At 45.6% G+C, this 18,670-nt stretch overlaps 1 protein-coding gene across 8 annotated transcripts in view; it reads right to left on the bottom strand.

Annotated features, from left to right (window-relative positions):
• Positions 1-18,670, bottom strand: part of MSH1 (MUTL protein homolog 1) — a 212,754-nt gene that overhangs the window by 171,521 nt on the left and 22,563 nt on the right. For all 8 annotated transcript variants that reach the window (XM_086484589.1, XM_086484566.1, XM_086484534.1 and 5 more), the window contains exons 3-11: positions 10,234-10,354; positions 10,057-10,154; positions 9,848-9,923; positions 9,193-9,312; positions 9,043-9,090; positions 8,910-8,974; positions 8,701-8,786; positions 8,454-8,618; positions 8,239-8,348 (exon numbers count right to left, since the gene is read on the bottom strand). In XM_086484589.1, coding sequence (XP_086340715.1) covers positions 8,239-8,348; positions 8,454-8,618; positions 8,701-8,786; positions 8,910-8,974; positions 9,043-9,090; positions 9,193-9,312; positions 9,848-9,923; positions 10,057-10,154; positions 10,234-10,354 — 889 coding nt within the window. The remainder of the gene's footprint in view (positions 1-8,238; positions 8,349-8,453; positions 8,619-8,700; positions 8,787-8,909; positions 8,975-9,042; positions 9,091-9,192; positions 9,313-9,847; positions 9,924-10,056; positions 10,155-10,233; positions 10,355-18,670) is intronic.

Genomic DNA, 18,670 nt, shown 5'->3' with positions numbered 1-18,670 from the left:
GTGGCGGAATTCCACCCCAGAGAGTATTGGCCCCAAACCTTGGCGCCCCTTTCGGTATTTCTTTATATTGCATCAACTCAGTACAGGCCGGTACTCCATACTCTGCACCTTCTCCAGGAAGCATGCCAAAGAATGAGCCCTAACCTCATATTTAAAGGCCATTGGCCTAAAAAGCAATTACAGCGAAAAGCCTTCAAACTCAAAAGCATCTGGTCCAAAAGCAAAGCCAAAAAGCTGCCAACGTAAATCACGGAATTCCGTACAACAGTCAGCTCAAAACGCGGAAATCCGTACAGCATGCCACGTCATCTGTCAACGCAATTTTCGAAAACTACCACGTCATCAGCTGCGGGTCTTGCTTTATTTTAATTTTTATGTCACTTGGGCCCCCATCGAACGAGGTCCCCATAAGTTGGTAGGACTTCTTCTTCTTCTGCTACTTGTTCTTCTTAGGGTTTAGGCCCCTTGGCCGACATCTGTAAGTTGGCTCCATTCTTTAGGCTTTGACACGTCAGCAGTTTGTTACATCTCCCCTTCTTGAAAGAGAGTAATCGTCCACGATAACAGCATATCTGCAAAACAACTCAAGTTAGCTCAAAAATTTCCAAGGGCCATTCTGAGGGACATTCCGAGGGACAATCAGTTTGCTCTCTTTGTTAAGGAGTTAGCTTCTCCTTTCGGCTCTTTTGATCAAGCAGTTAGCTTCTCCTCTCGTCCAGATCGGAACTCTTGATATTCCGGTGTAGTAAAATTAGCCATCACACCCAGACCATATTGATCTTCCATGGGTGTCTTGATGCACTAAAATTACATACCCAGGCAATCTCATCCAATTAGGAATATTCAGTAATTGGCACATCACAACACAAATGCTCACGTATGCATGTTACAAGACATAGAAACATAAAGTCGCCGATGAACACTCCCCCCGCAAATAACCATCTAGGTCCCGCCCATGAGCTGTTCAACGACTCCCTCATCACTCCTCCCACAAATAACCTAAAAAGGTCCGGGCCATGAGATATAGAGGCCTTTTACAACCCAACGCCCCCCAGACTGCAGCCTACATCGTTTGGAGGTGCTAACAGTAACCACTACTGAGACTTCTTAATACTCCCCCCGTAAATAACCACAAGGGTCCGGGCCATGAGTATGAACAAGCATTCTCAAACATCATTTCTCACTTCTCCACCCGAGAGTAAAAATCACCAATCAATAAAACCAGTATTAAAACCAAAGTCAAACATTTCAAATCGGCACCAAGATAGGTTCAAAACAGATACCATCCATTTCAAACAGATTCCAAACAAGATCACCAAATAAAATCAAACAGAACTTAAAAAGCAATCTCGACATCGATCCAGCTCGAAAAGTCGACTGACTTTCCATCCTAAAACCTGCACCAAAAATTAGGGTTAGGTTCATTCTATAAGGTCGTAGCCGAGCACAGCATGGTCCATCAGCTCTTGGACAAACAGTGTTTCTTTGGCGGCGATGGTAGTCCCAAGATAGCAATCGCACTGGACTTCCAAGATCATCTGCTCGTGAAGAGACATCTACTGGGAGATGTCGAGAAATTTCAAGTTATAATCTGCTAGGGTTTCTATGGCAAGCATTGCACTCCAAAGAAAGATGTCAAAAACCATATAGCTTCGGGCAAAAAAATTCTTGAAAGCTTGCGAAGTCCTTGGAGTGTGCTGCTTGGTAGCTGTAGACATCAACGTCTGCAGAGTACTGTCTCTGAGAAAAACAACAGCTCGAAACAAATCTTGGATCCTTCTTTTGCAAGTGATCTTAATGGCTTATGCCCTGTAAGACATGAGCGATGAAGACGGGAGAGCGCCCGCTGCGCGATAAAGTAAGGGTGGGAGTGGCTAATAAGTCCCAGTTGGAGCGCGAAGATTCCTCGAATAAAGTCTCTAGTTTGCTCTGTCTACTCTTTTGTGGGACCAGTATGCTTTCAGAAAAGCACACGCATGATGCTCTAATACCATTGTCACAAGACGGGCACCACGTGCCAATAGAAAAGAACAGATTGAACATACTTTTAGCACTTCAATAACAACTGAACTGAGAGAGAGAGAGAGAGAGATGCCACGCGACACGGAGTGGCGGAATTCCACCCCAGAGAGTATTGGCCCCAAAACTTGGCGCCCCTTTCGATATTTCTTTATATTGCATCAACACAGTACATGCCGGTACTCCAAACACTGCACCTTCTCCAACAAGCATGCCAGAGAATAAACCCTAACCTCATATTTAAAGGCCCTTGGCCTAAAAATCAATTACATTGAAAAGCCTTCAAACTCAAAAGCATCTTATAAAAAAGCAAAGCCAAAAAGCTGCCAGCGTAAATCACGGAATTCCGTACAACAATCAAGCAAAACGCGGAAATCCGTACAGCATGCCACATCATCTGTCAACAAAATTTTCGAAAATTGCAAGGTCATCAGCTGCGGGTCCTGCTTTTTTTTAATATTTACGTCACTTGGTCCCACTCGAACGGGGTCCCCATAAGTTGGTAGGACATCTTCTTTTGCTACTTGTTCTTCGTTGGGTTTAGGCCCCTCGGCCGACATCTATAAGTTGGCTCCATTCTTTAGGCTCTGACACGTCAGCAGTTTGTCACACCTTGCATACCCCCAAACACTGTTCCTAGCATGTACTGCTGACTTCCAGGCGCATAACCAGCCATACTTGGGAACACAGATCCACCCCCAAAATACCTAGGATGTACCGTGGGTGGTGGAAAAACAAGGTGCATTGCCTGGTAACCAGTTCCCTGTCCATTCAAGACAGCATGCGAGCTCCGAAAGGTGGAGGGCTGAACTCGCATAACCTGTGGAATCGACGTCCTAACCACCTGTTCAAGCACGGAAGAAACTTGTTTTGGAGCCTCTCACTCCGCAACATGCGAGTGTTCCCTATCCTGCTGAGTCGTATGAAGTACTTGGGCTTGAGCCTCAACAAGCTCTGTACGCAATGTAGGTTGCCTATTTTGTTGTTGCACTGGTGACGCTTGCAAGAACTCCATAAACCTTGGATTCTGCACCAATCAAAGACATTTACCGCGGCAACTAACTAAGTCCTGAACGCATCATCCTCAAGTCGCCCAGTCATAAAGCCCTTTACTACTGGAGGGACATTCACATCGACAAGAGGTACAGACTGACGTGGCCGTGACCTCTCGCCAATCTCGAACACCATAGCAGTTTCCTGTCTCTCCTTCGAAGAGGAGCCCTCTTCCATAATGCCCTTCCCTTTGTCGGCCATAGTGTAATCCTGCGTTCCTGTACTCTGTGTCTTTACCCAGAACAATCGAGGCTCACTCTTTGAGGAAAAAGTGATTGATATCCCGGCAATGGAACCTTGAAACCAACCCGTGCGACGGTAGGCTTTGGCTTTCACCCGAAATTCTTTACTTTAGACACACACACAGAGAACGTGCAAAGGAAACGTGTGACGGGAATTAACACTTAAGCACACACACGGCTCGGACGCTAGAATGCTCCAAGCGTACGCCGACAACCTGTACGCCCCAAAATTGGCGCCCCTTTCTGTATTTCTTTATTCTTTAGGAGGGTAAATTACAAAGAAGAGTCTTGGGAATCCTTTATTTGTATCGAGCTAGATACCACCTGTTTTGGCCAAATTTCGGTATCATAACAGCCCCAAAACTTGCAAGAAACCCATTCCCCTGCTAGAACTCACTTCCACTGGCATATACCCTCTCATTCCTGCCCAAAAACAGTAAATTCAGCACGCTGTATTTACTGGTTTTTGCCCTGTTTTCAGACCCAAACAGTCCCCTAACTATCCTCTGCCGGTGGGGCACTATTCCCAAGGGTTCTGGTGTCCGTATGGCTGAAAAACAGTCAATTTACAACGCATACAACAGTGCTGAATACGCACCTGTACGGTAAGGTTATGACCCTCACCGGTGCCTGCTTTGGAGCAGTTAGCTACCCCTGTTCTTGCTCAAGGAGGCTCTTGCCTCAGCACAAAAGCATGAAACCACACAGCTATACATCAAAGCCCTCTTGTGGGGCATCACATAACTGCACGTAGGGGGGAGAGAGAGCAATGTGTAGTGTGCAAGGCATCACTCCTAGCACCACACTATACATGAGAGGGAAAGAAAGCACTCCATAGCTCTTATCCTGTGATAGCATGAAAAATGAGCCCTCCTCTCTCTAAATTCAGCGCCAAATTTTCTGTAGGAGGCAAGTGCATGATATTGTGCCACTTGGGGCGGTTACAATCTTTTTCCCGTTTCGGGGTTGCCGCCTTAAAATCTCCCGACTGGTTGCGACTTCGCCAGCAAAGTTGTAAAATGTTCCCTTGGTCATACCGAAGGTAATGACGCGAACACATTTCACGGCCCAAAATAGCAATTCCCTAATTTTTGGGAGATGCTTCCATTGCTCCCACTGGTCATCTGACCATCTATCCTCATTGGGACCGCATCCAAAAGTGCAATGTGGCCCAATTGTCGGATACTTTCAGTTGGTGATCCCACCTTGACTTTATGTCTTTATTGAGTTCACTTCCTAGTATCCACCAACTTGCTAAGTGCAACGGGGGGACCCCCATGACCTTGCACTGAGCCTAGACATCCTCTTGCTATACGAATTCCAATGCCGACCAACTTCCCATCTACGGGTGAAACTACCGTTCACATTGGCCATACAATGTCCGACCATTTGCAACTTCAAAAAGAGGGTCTCAAAAATAAAACAAAAATCATTGGAAAGAAACCAACAACTAAGGTTAGCAATTGCCACGTCCTCGTGACATAGTTAACAGCTGCCACGTCCTCATGACAGGATCTTCCCCGAAAAAAAAGGGCGAGAGAGAGAGAGAGAGAGAGAGAGAGAGAGAGATGGATTTTCTTCTGCTAAAACGAGAGAGATTTGGGGTGCTAGGTTTTTTTCTTCTTTTTTTAATCTACAGCTGCCCACTTATGAAGTGAGTGACCAGACACTCTTGAAAATGGTATAAGCCTGCTTAAAATCCAGTAAAACGTTATAAGCTGAAAACGTTGCTTACACAATCACAACCCACGGGTCCCTCAATGCAATCTCATGCACACATGCAATGCAAACATAGACCCCTTTAGGAGAAAGTGTCTGCTTTTCCGAAAAGCAACCCGCTTTCTCAAAAAGCAACTACATTTTCTCAAAGTTTCCTCTGAACCCATCTTCATTCAAGTGCTTGCCTCATTTCTTGTACACAATTCTAGTTCAGTTCAGAATGGAATATTCTCTTTTCGATGCTTCCGTCACCCACCCTATGACGCATCAAGAATACCCATCACGTAGTCCTTTCTCACTAGCCTTACAATACAATCTCCTTCACAACGCTCACCCATCCCATGACGCATCAGAGATGTCCATTCCGGATGGGCGGATACTCCTTCTCGATGCTCTCTGTCACCCATCCGTTTTGACACATCAAAAGTACCCGTTCTTGGCGGCCCTACAGATATTCACATTCACAACGCTCCTGTCTTTACTCTAAATGACACACTAGAAATATCTACACTCGGTCGGGTGTCTCAAGCAAGAAAAACCCTCTCGCTGATAAATCCAATAAATCATTTAGAATTATATTTCCTTCAGATAAAGCTAATTTAGGAACATTGGAGCATGTCCATGTACATCCCCTATCAATGAGCTTGGTAAGAAGTGCGCGGCTTTGCAACTCAGGAGCAATGATACCCAAATCACCCTCTGCATGGAGGAGAATCATTGTGGACCATCGAACTCTAGCCCAAGTGTCACGAGGGCCAGCAAAGGCCAGCAACACCTTATTGGCCACCAATGCTCGACCAGCCAAAGAAAGATGCTCCGACGACCAATAGCAAAGCTTCCTACGCATCGATTGCATAACAAGTGCAAACTTCTTCTTCGAAGTCACATCCAAACCTACCTAAACCCCTAGGTATCTACGAGATTGTCGAGGTCTCAACCGAGTAAAACCATCCACTGTACCCTAGGTCGACATTTCATTAATCCCCACAAGAATGCCAAAAGACTTGTGCTAGTTGATAAATACACCACTGGCCAAACAACATACATCCAAAGAGTGACGAATCGCATCCTAAACACCCGTGGCATAGTGTAAAATCAGTAGTGTGTCATCCACAAACTCCTGATCTACCAAATCTCGGTCATCCTCAATTGGCATGAATAGACCTCTAATACCTGGCTGGTATGTCTGATAAAATCAGACATCGTCTCCACCACAAACAAATACAAGCTGCCAACAAGCACCCCTGCCTCACTGAACAAGAAGGCTCAAGCGAGCATCCAAGAAATCCTCCAATAGTCACTACACTAGACGCTGAATTGTAGAGTGCTGAGACTCCTCTAATCCAAGCATCCAATCCATTGCCAGATGACTATGCCAAGATAGGCATTGTTCTGAAACAAAAGAATCCGTGTCCAAAGCTCAAGGATGTCATCAACTCTCCACATGAAGAGGAGAGAAAGCTCGACAAAAGGAAAGAAGAAGAACACTAGAAGTAATGAGCTTATGCATCTGCAAGTTCCAGGTTCAAAGCTAAATGCATTCATTGTGAAAAGTCTAGCCATTCGAGCAAAGATTGTTTCTCTATCAAGCCTTGTCCACATTGTGGAAAAACCAACCATCCACCGTACAAATGCTACCTCAAAGACAAAGTCAAAGGTCAGCACAAAAACAAAGGCAACTCCAACCTTGTTGAAGAAGGCTCTACCTCCTATGTCATGGGATACTCGAATGCAGACATTTTGTAGTCTCTCTTGTTTTGTTGAAGTCACTCCTGTATACCTATTTCTTGTTTTGAGACCAGTTTCTGAGTGTAGGCTAGGAGTCTTGAATATGGATTGTTAGGTGTTGTCATCTTCGTGTATCCATGTAGAGGATTGTCCTACCTCTCGTTGTCACTAAGGAGCTTGTCATTATGCTACCTTATTTCAAGGGGAGGGCTCTCATGTAAGCCACCTTGTCTAGAGTCTCGTTGTTATCATCTTGTCATTGTTGCCATCCTATACCTCTAGCTGAAGGGGAGGATTGTTGGCATGTAACCCTTATGGTATGTCCTAGCCTCTTCAGTTGATTGTCAAGTAGTTATCTCTATCCTCCACATGAATCAACTTTATGATGTATTCTAAGAGTCATCAGAGATGTCATCCAAAGCTAGCCCTAAAGCTCTAGACAAGAGCATGCTGGTAGTTCATTTTTATTAGGCTAATGCTAAGTGTTCTTAGTCGATCTTCAGCATTTGACTACTCTCGATCGATCTCTCTCAAACCATGAATACAAGCTTGTTGAATTTCTCTTAATCTCCAAAACTTATGTCATCACATCTTCCACTGCACTTCGACATGGTATCAGAGCCATGGCTTGACAATGTCGGCCTTGCGGTCGAGAGTGCATGAATATTTTCAGCCAGCAGGAGTGCAACTGGTGGGCGTTTTTGTCGTGGAGAAATCTCTCTCTTTATGCTTTTGCATTGAGAGAGGGCTGACTGTACTGTGCTTCAATTTGCTCACAAAGAACCTTTAAGAACCTGCATTTTACAGCCAAGTAGACGAGGCAGGATTGCTGCTATTTTTCAGCAAGTTTATGGCAGAGTTTTGAAGGCAACAGGGGGCTCGTGTGAAGCGGTTCAAGGCCGATTCAGGCCATATACCTTTGCTGATCTCAGCCAGACAGCAGGAGTGTTTGTGCAGCAAAAGACACACTAGTTGTTACTTGGAGCATTTGAGGTCTATTCATGATACGCAATTGTGAGTTACTTGTCAGGAAGATTCCTTCAAAACAAATTCTTCAAATTTTGCAAATACTGTTCTTTCCAATATGTGTTCTGATCTCTTAATTATGATTCAGCAGTTGCAGTCTGTGCCACAGCATTATCTTCTACATTAAAATTCTCACTCAATCAGTCAAAAACAAGTCTTGAAATGTTTTGACGAAAACAGCAAGTTGCTACAAAACATTATCGCCTAGTAATAGTGAAATAATGAACCCTTGACTTCGATCTACATAGCATGCATTTATAAAAAACCCGTGGCAATAAGGTACAGGAGCGATTTGTGTATGATACCCTTCAATAAAGATTCAGAAGTTTTTCTTTGAAATAAATGCAGACTTTACTCAATGCTGTGTGTTTAACCAAATGCATGGAATTCTCTGTATCACTCCCAATTATTACAGAGATGCCGTGAAATTTGAATGCAGCATTCAGGCTACCTTTGCGATAATTTGTGACACAGAATCATGATCAAACCATTCGCATGATTTACCCTGGCACTCAGCCCATAACATGCCACCTTCACCATATTCCCTCCAATTATATAGTCCTGCAAACAATGTAAAGTGAAACTCGAGCTTATAATTTTCACATAGTTTTAAGCTTCTCACTTCATGTTGTGTGTTGGTAGAAGAAGACACCCCTGTATGGATACCTGAAGAATGTTTTTGCAAAGACCTGTGCAGAAATAACTGAAAACAAGTTTTTGTTCTAAGCCTTGCAACAGCTGCCTCTTCAGTCAAAGCATCTTCCACCGAAAATGTCCTCATCATTTCAGAGACAAAAGTTAAACAATAACCCCGAGAAGATCTTGATATGCCTGTGGCCAATAAACAGGAGAGAGTTTCTAAACGAATTGACACCATCAGCATCTTAGTAAAGCTTACTGAAAAGGAGCGTACCAACCACAAATACTTCTTCTTGTACATCCAGGTCAACATTTGCCTCTGCTAAACCGTAGACATAAGGACTTCCGGGATGGGCATGCCTAGCAGTAACATTGAAATATGTGATGGCATCTCAAAACCGACAAAGCTCACCCTAGAAAAGGGAAAGCTCAAAATTACAAAAGGAGAAATCCTTTTTGCAACAAATAAAAAGCATGGAATACCCTGAGACAAAACGATCTTTGCGTACTCGGCCTTGGGAGGGACCTTTCACTTCCTCATAAACACACTGAAAAGAGTTATCACTATAAGACAAAACACAACCCCTATTCATGCAAAAGTTTCCAAATTACTCACCACTGAGAATCCAGAAGATGTTAAAGCATCCAGGGTCTGCCTCAAATTCTGCCAAGTTTCAAATGCTTGAACTCAAACGGATGGATATCTAGACCAATCCCAGTCAAAACTTCTGAACTCGGACAGTGGAATTGTACTACATATGCTCACCATCACCGGGCATCCGGCCCTAGGCACTGTGTCACTCCGCAAACCAGACATTGGATTAAGAGATGCATACTCAACAAGAACACAAGCATCAAATCCAACTGCCTCGTAAAATTCTCCCACCTGCAAACCATACTCTCAGAAGTTAGACAATCAGTTCATTCCTGTGGGATCTGCTACTGTCCACTCCCTGGAACAGGAACACGTGCAGCAAGTTTCAACCATCAAGCATGCCATGTGAATGTCTTAGAATGTAGAGCAACGAGCTGGTGATAGAGTAGTGCTTAAAGTTGAGATACAGAAGCACACGGTAGGAGCATAATGCTCAACAGCAGAGAAGTTACAGAGTACTGATATTTGTACCACTGCAATCTGAAGCTTGCCAATGACGAGTACTTATAGCTAGAGTGTGTTGGTGATCTCGAGCTTTGGGTCATGCCGTGAGGAGAAAATGCTAGAAGAGGTGGGTTGGGGGTTTCCAGAGTCTCTGTTTTATGAACCCAGCACCCAACACTACTTCACAAGCTCTTGAAACTGTTTCTTCCCCATAAGTGTTAATAACCCCAAGTCTATTGCTTTCATCATGTTACAGTTGACAACTGGCAAGATGCCCTTTCTGCCTAGTCAACAATGAACCCTGAAATTGAAATGAACATACCCTGCAGAGCAACACTTCACAAGGATACTTTGTTTTCACTCCTAGCAGCTCCCCGTTCAGAGAACCATCTCTACAGCTGTCCTGCCAATGTCCACAATCAAGAAACATTCTACTTGCAAAAAAGAAACACAGCTAACAGAAAATCGTTTCTAGCCTTAGAAAAGCAATCGCTGAACTAGAAGAAGACTGGCAAAGGCATTGGCACGCACCTGCCATTCTTCAAATTTTCATCAAGACCGAGCAAATTTGAATAGCTCAATCTCTTTATTAACTCCTTCACAACTGGCTTTTTCATTTGCTCTACCTTCTGTGGATTTGAAAACAAAAAAGACTGGCTCAATGTCTGTTATACATGATACCACAATTCTTTTATGTTTCTTTCATACCTTGGCCCACCATTCTATGCACTCTTTTGATGAAGATTGAAGCTCTTGAACACTTGACTTTGAATTTCTGCTTCCATTTACACGTGCAACCTCAACTCTGAGACAAGGTTGCCATTGCGTTCTACGGGGCAAACAAACAACAAAGTATTGACAGATCCTTTCATTTACTGAAAGCAGAAAACATTGAACATTTAGAAAAAAATTCTCATGAAAGAAACACAATAGCCTTGAAAGCCCATGCAGCCATACGAATCGCTATGCCACGTAATCGAGCTTTGTTATTCAGGCATATTGCTTAAGGAGCACTTCAACACCCCCCCCCCCCCCCCCCCCCCCCCCCCCCTAAAACAAATAAAATGATGTACACCATTTCACACCTTCATTAGGTAGCGAACGGAGCCACTAACTAGATAGTGCATATCATGGTCATACACCTTCCACATATCGCATCCAATCTGAGACCCTAGTCATAGAACTCCATCCTCTTCTACTTTACATTGTGATGAGTGCGAAGCGGTGTGTGCAAGTGAAAGAGCATGAGAAAATGTGCAAGGTGTGTACCTTGGAGAGGGGCGAGTGCAAACAGAGAAGTGGGCGCTAGCAGAACGAAGAGGGGGAGAGAGAAGGAGCGCTACACGATATGAGGGGAATAAGTTAGTGGGTAAAAATTGACTCAAATTCCCTTTATTAAAATGTTTAGGACCAATTTAAAGTTAGTGGCCAAGTTCAATGTGAACTTGGCCAAAACCTTTAAAACTATACACAAAGGGGGCCATTTGGGCCTTTAACCCAACAACCTCCCACTTAAAGGCATAAATGGCGCCTTTAAGCTACGTGACTCCCACCATCTCTATGCATAGATAATGTTGTGCTTTTGGATAAGCACTCAGTGAGAGCAACTGCTGGATTTTGTGATGTATGGACCTTAACCAATGTAATAAGGCCATCCTCAAGCACTTCTCGAATGAAGTGATACCGCACATCAATATGCTTTGTGCGTGCATGAAACATGGCATTCTTTGCCAGACATATGGCACTCTGGCTATCACAACCAAGCATAGGTGCCTTGGCAGGCAAACCAAACTTACTGCATAGGAATACTAACCAAATAGCCTCTTTAGCAGCCTCAGTGGCTGAAATATATTCAATCTCTGTAGTAGACAATGCAACGATCTTTTGCAATCGAGATCACCATGAAACAACACCTCCCGCAAGAGTAAACACATAGCCACTTGTGGATTTCTGTGTGTCCACATCACCAGCCATGTCAGAGTCACAAAATCCCTTCAACTCCAATGGTCCTTTACCATAACAGAGGCATTTATTTTAAGTCCCTTTCAAGTACCTCATAATGGACTTCACTGCATCCCCATGCAACCTGCCTGGATTAGCCATAAACCGGCTCACAACTCCCACTACATGGGCTATGTCAGGGCTAGTAGCAACAATAGCATACATAAGTGAACCACAAGCTGAAGTGTAAGGCAGACTTTGCATGTCATTGGCTTCTTCCTTTAACTTAGGACAATCATTCTTCGAGATTTTGACATATGGCTGTAATGGCACACCAAGAGGCTTTGCTTCAGCCATGTTAGATCTGTCCAGCACCTTTTCAATGTACTTTTCTTGCGACAAATACAATAGGCGCTTGTCTCTTTTCCTTGTAACACGCACTCCAAGTATATGTTCAACTGCCCCAAGGTCTTTCGTTGAAAATGCATATTTCAGCTGCCCTTTAAGAGCATCAACAGTGCTTCTTTTCTTTGCAACTATCAACATATCATCTACATAGAGCACAACAATGATAGGGCTGCCATCCTCATCACGTTTGGTATACAAACAATGGTCTGCATGGCTTCTTTTGTAACCATGTTTAAGCATGAAGCGATCAAACTTCTTGTACCATTGTCTACATGATTGTTTCAGCCCATACAAGCTTCTATTGAGCATACATACCAAATGTTCCTTGCCAAGAATAACAAAACCCTCGGGTTACTTCATATAAAGCTCTTCCTCCACATCACCATGCAAGAAAGCAGTATATACATCCATTTGGTCCATTTCCAAATCAAGAGCAGCCACTATGGCAAACAATACACGCAAAGTGGTCATCTTCACTACAGGAGAGAACACTTCCTGAGAGTCTATGCCCTTGGTTTGAACATATCCCTTTGCAACTAGCCTTGCCTTATACTTGGGTTTTGCATCAACTGTCTTGATTTTATACACCCATTTGTTAGGAATAGCCTTCCTTCCTTTGAGCAATTCCACCAAATCCCAAGTACGATTAGCATGCAAAGCTTTAATCTCTTCCTGCATAGCAAGCTCCCACTTGTCGATGTGCTCACATGTCTTTGCCTCTTTATACGTAAGAAGCTCTCCCTCATCTGTCAACATAATGTAATGCACATAGGGATCATATCTGCTCACAGGCCGTCTTTGACGAGTAGACCGCCTCACCCAATGATCCACATAATCCGACAATGGGTTTACATCAGGTGGCATGATAAAATCATCAAGAATGGGCTGTTGTACATCATTTTCAGCACCATTTTCAGCATTGTTTCGTGGCTGCAAATACCCTTCAGGAGCCTCAATTTGCTGCCCAACATCATCTGGCTCAAACACCACTGGATCATCTACATTTTCAGCCGCATGTGGTGCATCCTAAGGGTCAAGAATAGGCCTAATAGGTGGCTGGTCATGCTAAAACTTGACCCTTTTATGGTCATGCTTTGAGGCACAATTGTTTTGAAGCAGCCTTGCCTCATTAGAAACAACATCCCGGCTGCGTACAACCCTTTTGAGCTGAGGTAACCAAATCATGTAACCCATTTCGCCTTCTTCACCATATCCCATGAAAAGGCCTTTAATGGATTTGGCATCTAGTTTACTCCTCAACTCAAGTCTAACATGCACAAAAGCCGTGCAACCAAAAATGCGTAAGTGATCATATGAAGCAGACTTACCAAACCAAACCTTTTCAGGGATGTCACATTTCAAAGACATGTGAGGGGATCGATTGCATATATGCAATTCAGTTTTCAAAGCTTCTCCCCAAAATCCATGAGAGAGATTAGCTGTGGACAGCATGCATCTCACCCTCTCACAAACCCGTTGAATTTTTCAGCCACACCATTAGAAGAGGGGCTGTATGGCACAAAAAGCTCCCTCTTAATGCCCAAATTTTCACAAAATTTGTTAAATTCAGCAATTGTGAACTCTCCCCCATTGTCCGTACGCAAGCATTTTAGCTTTCTACCTGTGTGGGTGGTCACAAATGCATAAAATTTCTTAAACGCACCAAAGGCTTCATCCTTAGACTTAAGCAAATTAACCCAAATTTTCCTAGAATGATCATCAACAAAAGAGACAAAGTAGCATGCACCTCCCATAGACTTAGTAGGCATGCTACATACATCAGAATGTACAAGATCAAGCACACAAGAGTTACGAGAGACACCAGAGTAATAAGAACGCTTTACTTACTTGCCATATTGACATTCATTACAAAAGTCAAGCTTTGTGCCCTTAGCATCAAGCTTGTTCAAAGTACAAAGTTTAGAGAAGCCCTTTTGACTCATATGGCCAAGCCTCTTGTGCGACAACTCCATGTGAGAGTTAATTCCAACCAATGCAATAAACCTGCCCAACACGGCCTTTCCATGCATGCAGTAAAGTGTCCCTTTCTTTGTGCCCTTTACAATTAGCCTTGAGCCTTTAGTCATTTTCCATGATCCTCTCTCAAACAAGATGTTGTAACCATGCATATCCATCTGACCGACAGAAAGCAGACTCTTCTTGATTCTGGGCACATATCTAAGATCATGCAAGACAAGCTCATTTGTGCCATCTATGGAGAGATGCACAGTGCCTATACCCTCAATGGAACATGCATGATTGTTTCCAAGGTATACATGGCCATGCTTGCCTGCATCAAAAGTAGAGAAACACTCCTTGATAGGAGTCACATGAAATGAAGCACGGGAATCAACAATCCAAGTCTGGGATAATGTATCATTGACAGTGAACAAAGCATCAATAAGATCACTCTTAGTGATCTGCATGTCCTGTGAATGAACATTAAGAGAGGCATCAAAGTCATAAGCATCATCATCTGACAAAGTGGCACACAAGATGTCCTCTACATCTGGCAGCTCCTCAATCACAACACTAGAAGCCACATTGGCCTTCTCTTTGTCCTTTGAGCTATCCTGTGCATCTGTCTTGACTTCCTTCTTCTCTTTCTTTTTGTCTCTACCATTCTTTTTCCGTTCTAACTCGGCTTTATACCTGCAATCAGGTTTCTTGTGACCTTTCCTGCCACACTGATAGCAAGTCACATCACCCTTGCCTTTGCTCGCATTCCCCCTTTCCTTACTCTTACTCTTACTCCTTTGTGCCAGGTAACAACCGATTAGCTTCACGATTTGTATCTCCACAAGAGTGAGACTTCCTTTGAGGTCCCACCGTGATCGCCAAAATGAGAGCATCTGTAGCGCGGATAATGTGTCGTGCTCTCTACAGTGGGTGGTCCTCAATGCAATGTGCGTGACAATCTCACTCAACAGACTAAACAGAAAGGAAACAAAAGACGTCAACAGAGCTCACAAAGACACAACAGCAGACCAAAACATATGACTCGACTATCTCAAAGACTAATACAGACTCTGGCGTGGCAGCACACTCAGCTCCAGCCCAGGACTCACAGGAACAATGGGGGTGTCGAGGCTCAGATGTGCAGGGATGGTGCAGAAGTGCTCTGTACATAGACTCACTCTAGACGACTACGTGCAAGATAATGCCACTGGCCCAAAACGACTACTCATATGTACCACCATAAAGAGCCACCAACGGCTCATAAATGTCAGCCATGTGGTGACCTGGCCACGAGGTCCACTAGACCACCGTCGGTACCCTGCCACGTGTCACTCCCAGCCCAGAGGGTCCATCCAGTGTCCGTCCAATGTGAACCAGCCTAGAACTGTCCTGTGAAAGAAACTGTACCATGAAGGACACTGTAGCCCTGCTACAGGTTGCCCGCCACAAGACCGCTCACCGTCTCGGTGAGAGGAAAATTGTGAAAGAAAACCACTAGGTACAGCATCCGTACATTTCTTGAAGCAAGTGCTAGGCCCAACCATGACCTTACATGCCTCAAAAGTGGAGTAGAACACTGCCCTGCTTGCAACGCCTTGAGCCTTTTAATAGGCAAGAACCCAATATGATTGCATAGTCCAAGATTCCCAATCGGCAAAACAGACAGCTTGGCTCCTCAACAAAGAGATATGCTCTGTTTGGATCCGGCGCATCTTTATCCTCCATAACCATAGTGAGAAGAAAATGACATCGTCCTTACTTGCAGATGAAATTTTTGAAAAGACTGATGATCAGAAGTTCGAGTAATAAGGCAGGTGAGGTTAAGCTCTATCTTAATGGCATAACAAAAAGCATTAACAACAACGGGATGCTTGAAAGCCACAAGGAACGCAGGTGAATGCTTGAAAGCCACAAGGAACGCAGGTGACTGCTTGAAAGCCGAGGGGTGGGTAGGTAGTACCCAGGTGAATGCTTGAAATCCGAGGTAGGTAGGTAGGTAGGGGGGAGGGCGAGGGCGAGGGGGTAGGTAGGAGGGCTAGGACGAGGGGTAGGTAGGTGGGAGGGGGAGGGCGAGGGGTAGGTAGGTGGGCTAGGGCGAGGGGGTAGGTAGGAGGGCTAGGGCGAGATGGTAGAGGGGGAGGGCGAGGGGAAGGTAGGGGGGCTAGGGCGAGGGGGTAGGTAGGTGGGGCTAGGGCGAGGGGGTAGTTAGGTGGGAGGGGGAGGGCGAGGGCGAGGGCGAGGGGGTAGGTAGGGGGGCTAGGGCGAGGGGATAGGTAGGAGGGCTAGGGCGAGGGGGTAGTTAGGTGGGAGGGGGAGGGGGAGGGGGAGGGGGTAGGTAGGAGGGCTAGGACGAGGGGGTAGATAGGGGGGCTAGGGCGAGGGGGTAGGTAGGTAGGAGGGAGAGGGCGAGGGGTACGTAGGGGGGCTAGGGCGAGGGGGTAGGTAGGTGGGAGGGGGAGGGCGAGGACGAGGGGATAGGTAGGAGGGCTAGGGCGAGGGGGTAGTTAGGTGGGAGGGGGAGGGGGTAGGTAGGGGGGCTAGGGCGAGGGGTAGGTAGGAGGGCTAGGGCGAGGGGTAGGTAGGTAGGAGGGGGAGGGCGAGGGCGAGTGGGTAGGTGAGGGGGATAGACAAGCGATCGCGACAATTTCATCTGTTGAACAACAGAATGCAGGAACCGGCACCAAGGGAGGATTCTGGAGAAGCCAGCACCAATGGAGGGCCTGCCGCCAGGAGCCTAGAGCAACAGCAGGGGAGAACATTAGTGCCTGCTCTCTATTGTTTTGGTGACTCTCATGTAGATGATGGGAACAACAATGTTTGGCGCTCTTGATGATTTCTTTGCCACAATTGTGAACCCGAAGGATGTGGGCATTCTGATTGTGGGTAAGGTCGAGGGGGTAAGGGTAGATAGGGACAAGTAAGGAGCAGACCGCTATCATGAGCAAGAAAGCTATCAAGATCTTGGAATTCATCTTGCAGGACGGGCTCTTAGAAGGGAGTTTGCTAAACACAGAGGAGAGCTTTCTTCTGGTCGAAGAAGAAAGAGACACCAAAGGGGTTGATGTTTGAGGGGGAGTGAACTCCTATAGAGGAGATTGCTTCCCGCTTCTCTGCTTCTTCAAAGGCTCAGGTGGCTCATTAAGTATCGTAACTATGGAAACATTTGAAAAGGGTGTACCTTCAAGCAAACAGTGAATAGAGACTCCATAACAAGGCATAGACTTGGTAGCATCCAACCATTCCAATAGATCCTCATCCGACCCGTCAGGTGGAGTAGGTGGAGTAGGCTGTTCATGTTCAGGGTTGGTTTCCATTGACAAAGAAACTTGCTATACCACGGGATCCATACCTCCTCCTAAGAGAATCGGTTGCATCGGGGAGCCGGAAGTATGTATCCACATTGCATCGTTTCCCCAATCGTGGAGTGCTTTAGTGTCGCAGCCATGGTCTTCCAATAAGCAAGGGAAATCCGCCCTCAACCTGGGGAAGACGAACCACCACAAAATCCAAGTTAGAAGTAAAGTTTTGTACCTGCAAAGGCACATTGTCCACAATGCCCACTCGGTATACTGTTCGTTGATCGGCCAATGTAACTGTGAAGGGAGCAGGTCGAGTAGGCTGTAGCCTAGAGCTAACATAGTGAACTCGGGCATCAGGTTGATGCCAGATCCACCATCCACTATCACTCCTGAGAAATGTTGACCTAAAACGGACACTGTCAGGCGAGGGCTTCTATAATCCGTGAGTGGAGCAGCAGGATTGGATATCATATAGGACTCTGACGGTCGCACTGGGAGGTGCCCGCCACTAGGAGCTGCTCCAGGGTAAAGTGACTGAATAACTGCAAGGGTGTCACTTCTGAAACTCGCATCTAGCCGCAACATGTCATAGGGGGACACTTGTTGGAAAGTGTTCTTCAAGACTGTCTCTGCTGTAGGCTTCGCTTTTTCTACCTGTTGTTGTTCCTCTGGTATCTTGATCTTCTGTAGATCGGAAACTCCTTCCAAGAAAGCTTCATCAATATCTGAGAGCAAAGATTTGGATTCTTTCATGGCACTAGGGGATGGCTTGTTAACAGCTGCCGGCAGGGTATCCACTGGTGTGAGAATGTGTGGGGGAGTTGAACTTGATGGAATGCTAAGACCGAGAGCGGCTCTCTGGGCCCGGGTGAGGACGCACGATGGCTCCTCTCCCAACTGCGGCGGCTTATTGAGGGGTAACCACGTCGGTAGAAGGGGGCGGCTGAGAAACAGTGCTCACTGCTATCAAGTTGAGCTTGGGGAAGGCAAACTCATTCTGGCTTTGACTTGAGTTTGAAGCCGTGGATGCACGATGTTTAGGGCAATCCTTGCTGTAGTGATCCTTCGTTTCAGGGCAATGACGGCAAGGAGGGGACCCTTCTGGCAGGGGACATTTGCTTTGGTAATGCCCATATTCCCCGCATTTGTAGCACAAAATGGGCCGATTCAAAGGGCGAGTCGAAGGGCGAGGTGGTCCTTGCTCCTGGTGCATTGAGTTTGAGGTGGAGACATACAAGCTTTGAGGTGATGAGGGAGCAAGGGTATGATAAAAGCTCTGAGACGGAAAAGTACTTGGCATACCTTGCATAGGAGGGGCAGTCAGCAAAGGTGGCAGATGGTGTGGATGGCCACAGGGAGAAACCATGTTGGATGCAGGTGCTAGCCCTTGCTGAAGAGAAGGACCAAGACTTTGTTGTATTTTTCGCAATCCCTTGAGGTAGTAACAATCCTTGCCCTCACGTCCAGATTTTTCACAGAAGTGGCAGTAAACCCGAAGGGGGCATTCTTGAGGAGGGTGCCCTGGAGAGCGGCATGAG

This window comes from Adiantum capillus-veneris, chromosome 2 (assembly GCF_014529385.1).
Source record: "Adiantum capillus-veneris isolate H3 chromosome 2, ASM1452938v2, whole genome shotgun sequence".
NCBI lineage: Eukaryota > Viridiplantae > Streptophyta > Polypodiopsida > Polypodiales > Pteridaceae > Adiantum > Adiantum capillus-veneris.
The sequence above is the reverse complement of the archived record's forward strand: the minus strand, read 5'-3'. Positions and strand labels throughout refer to the sequence as shown.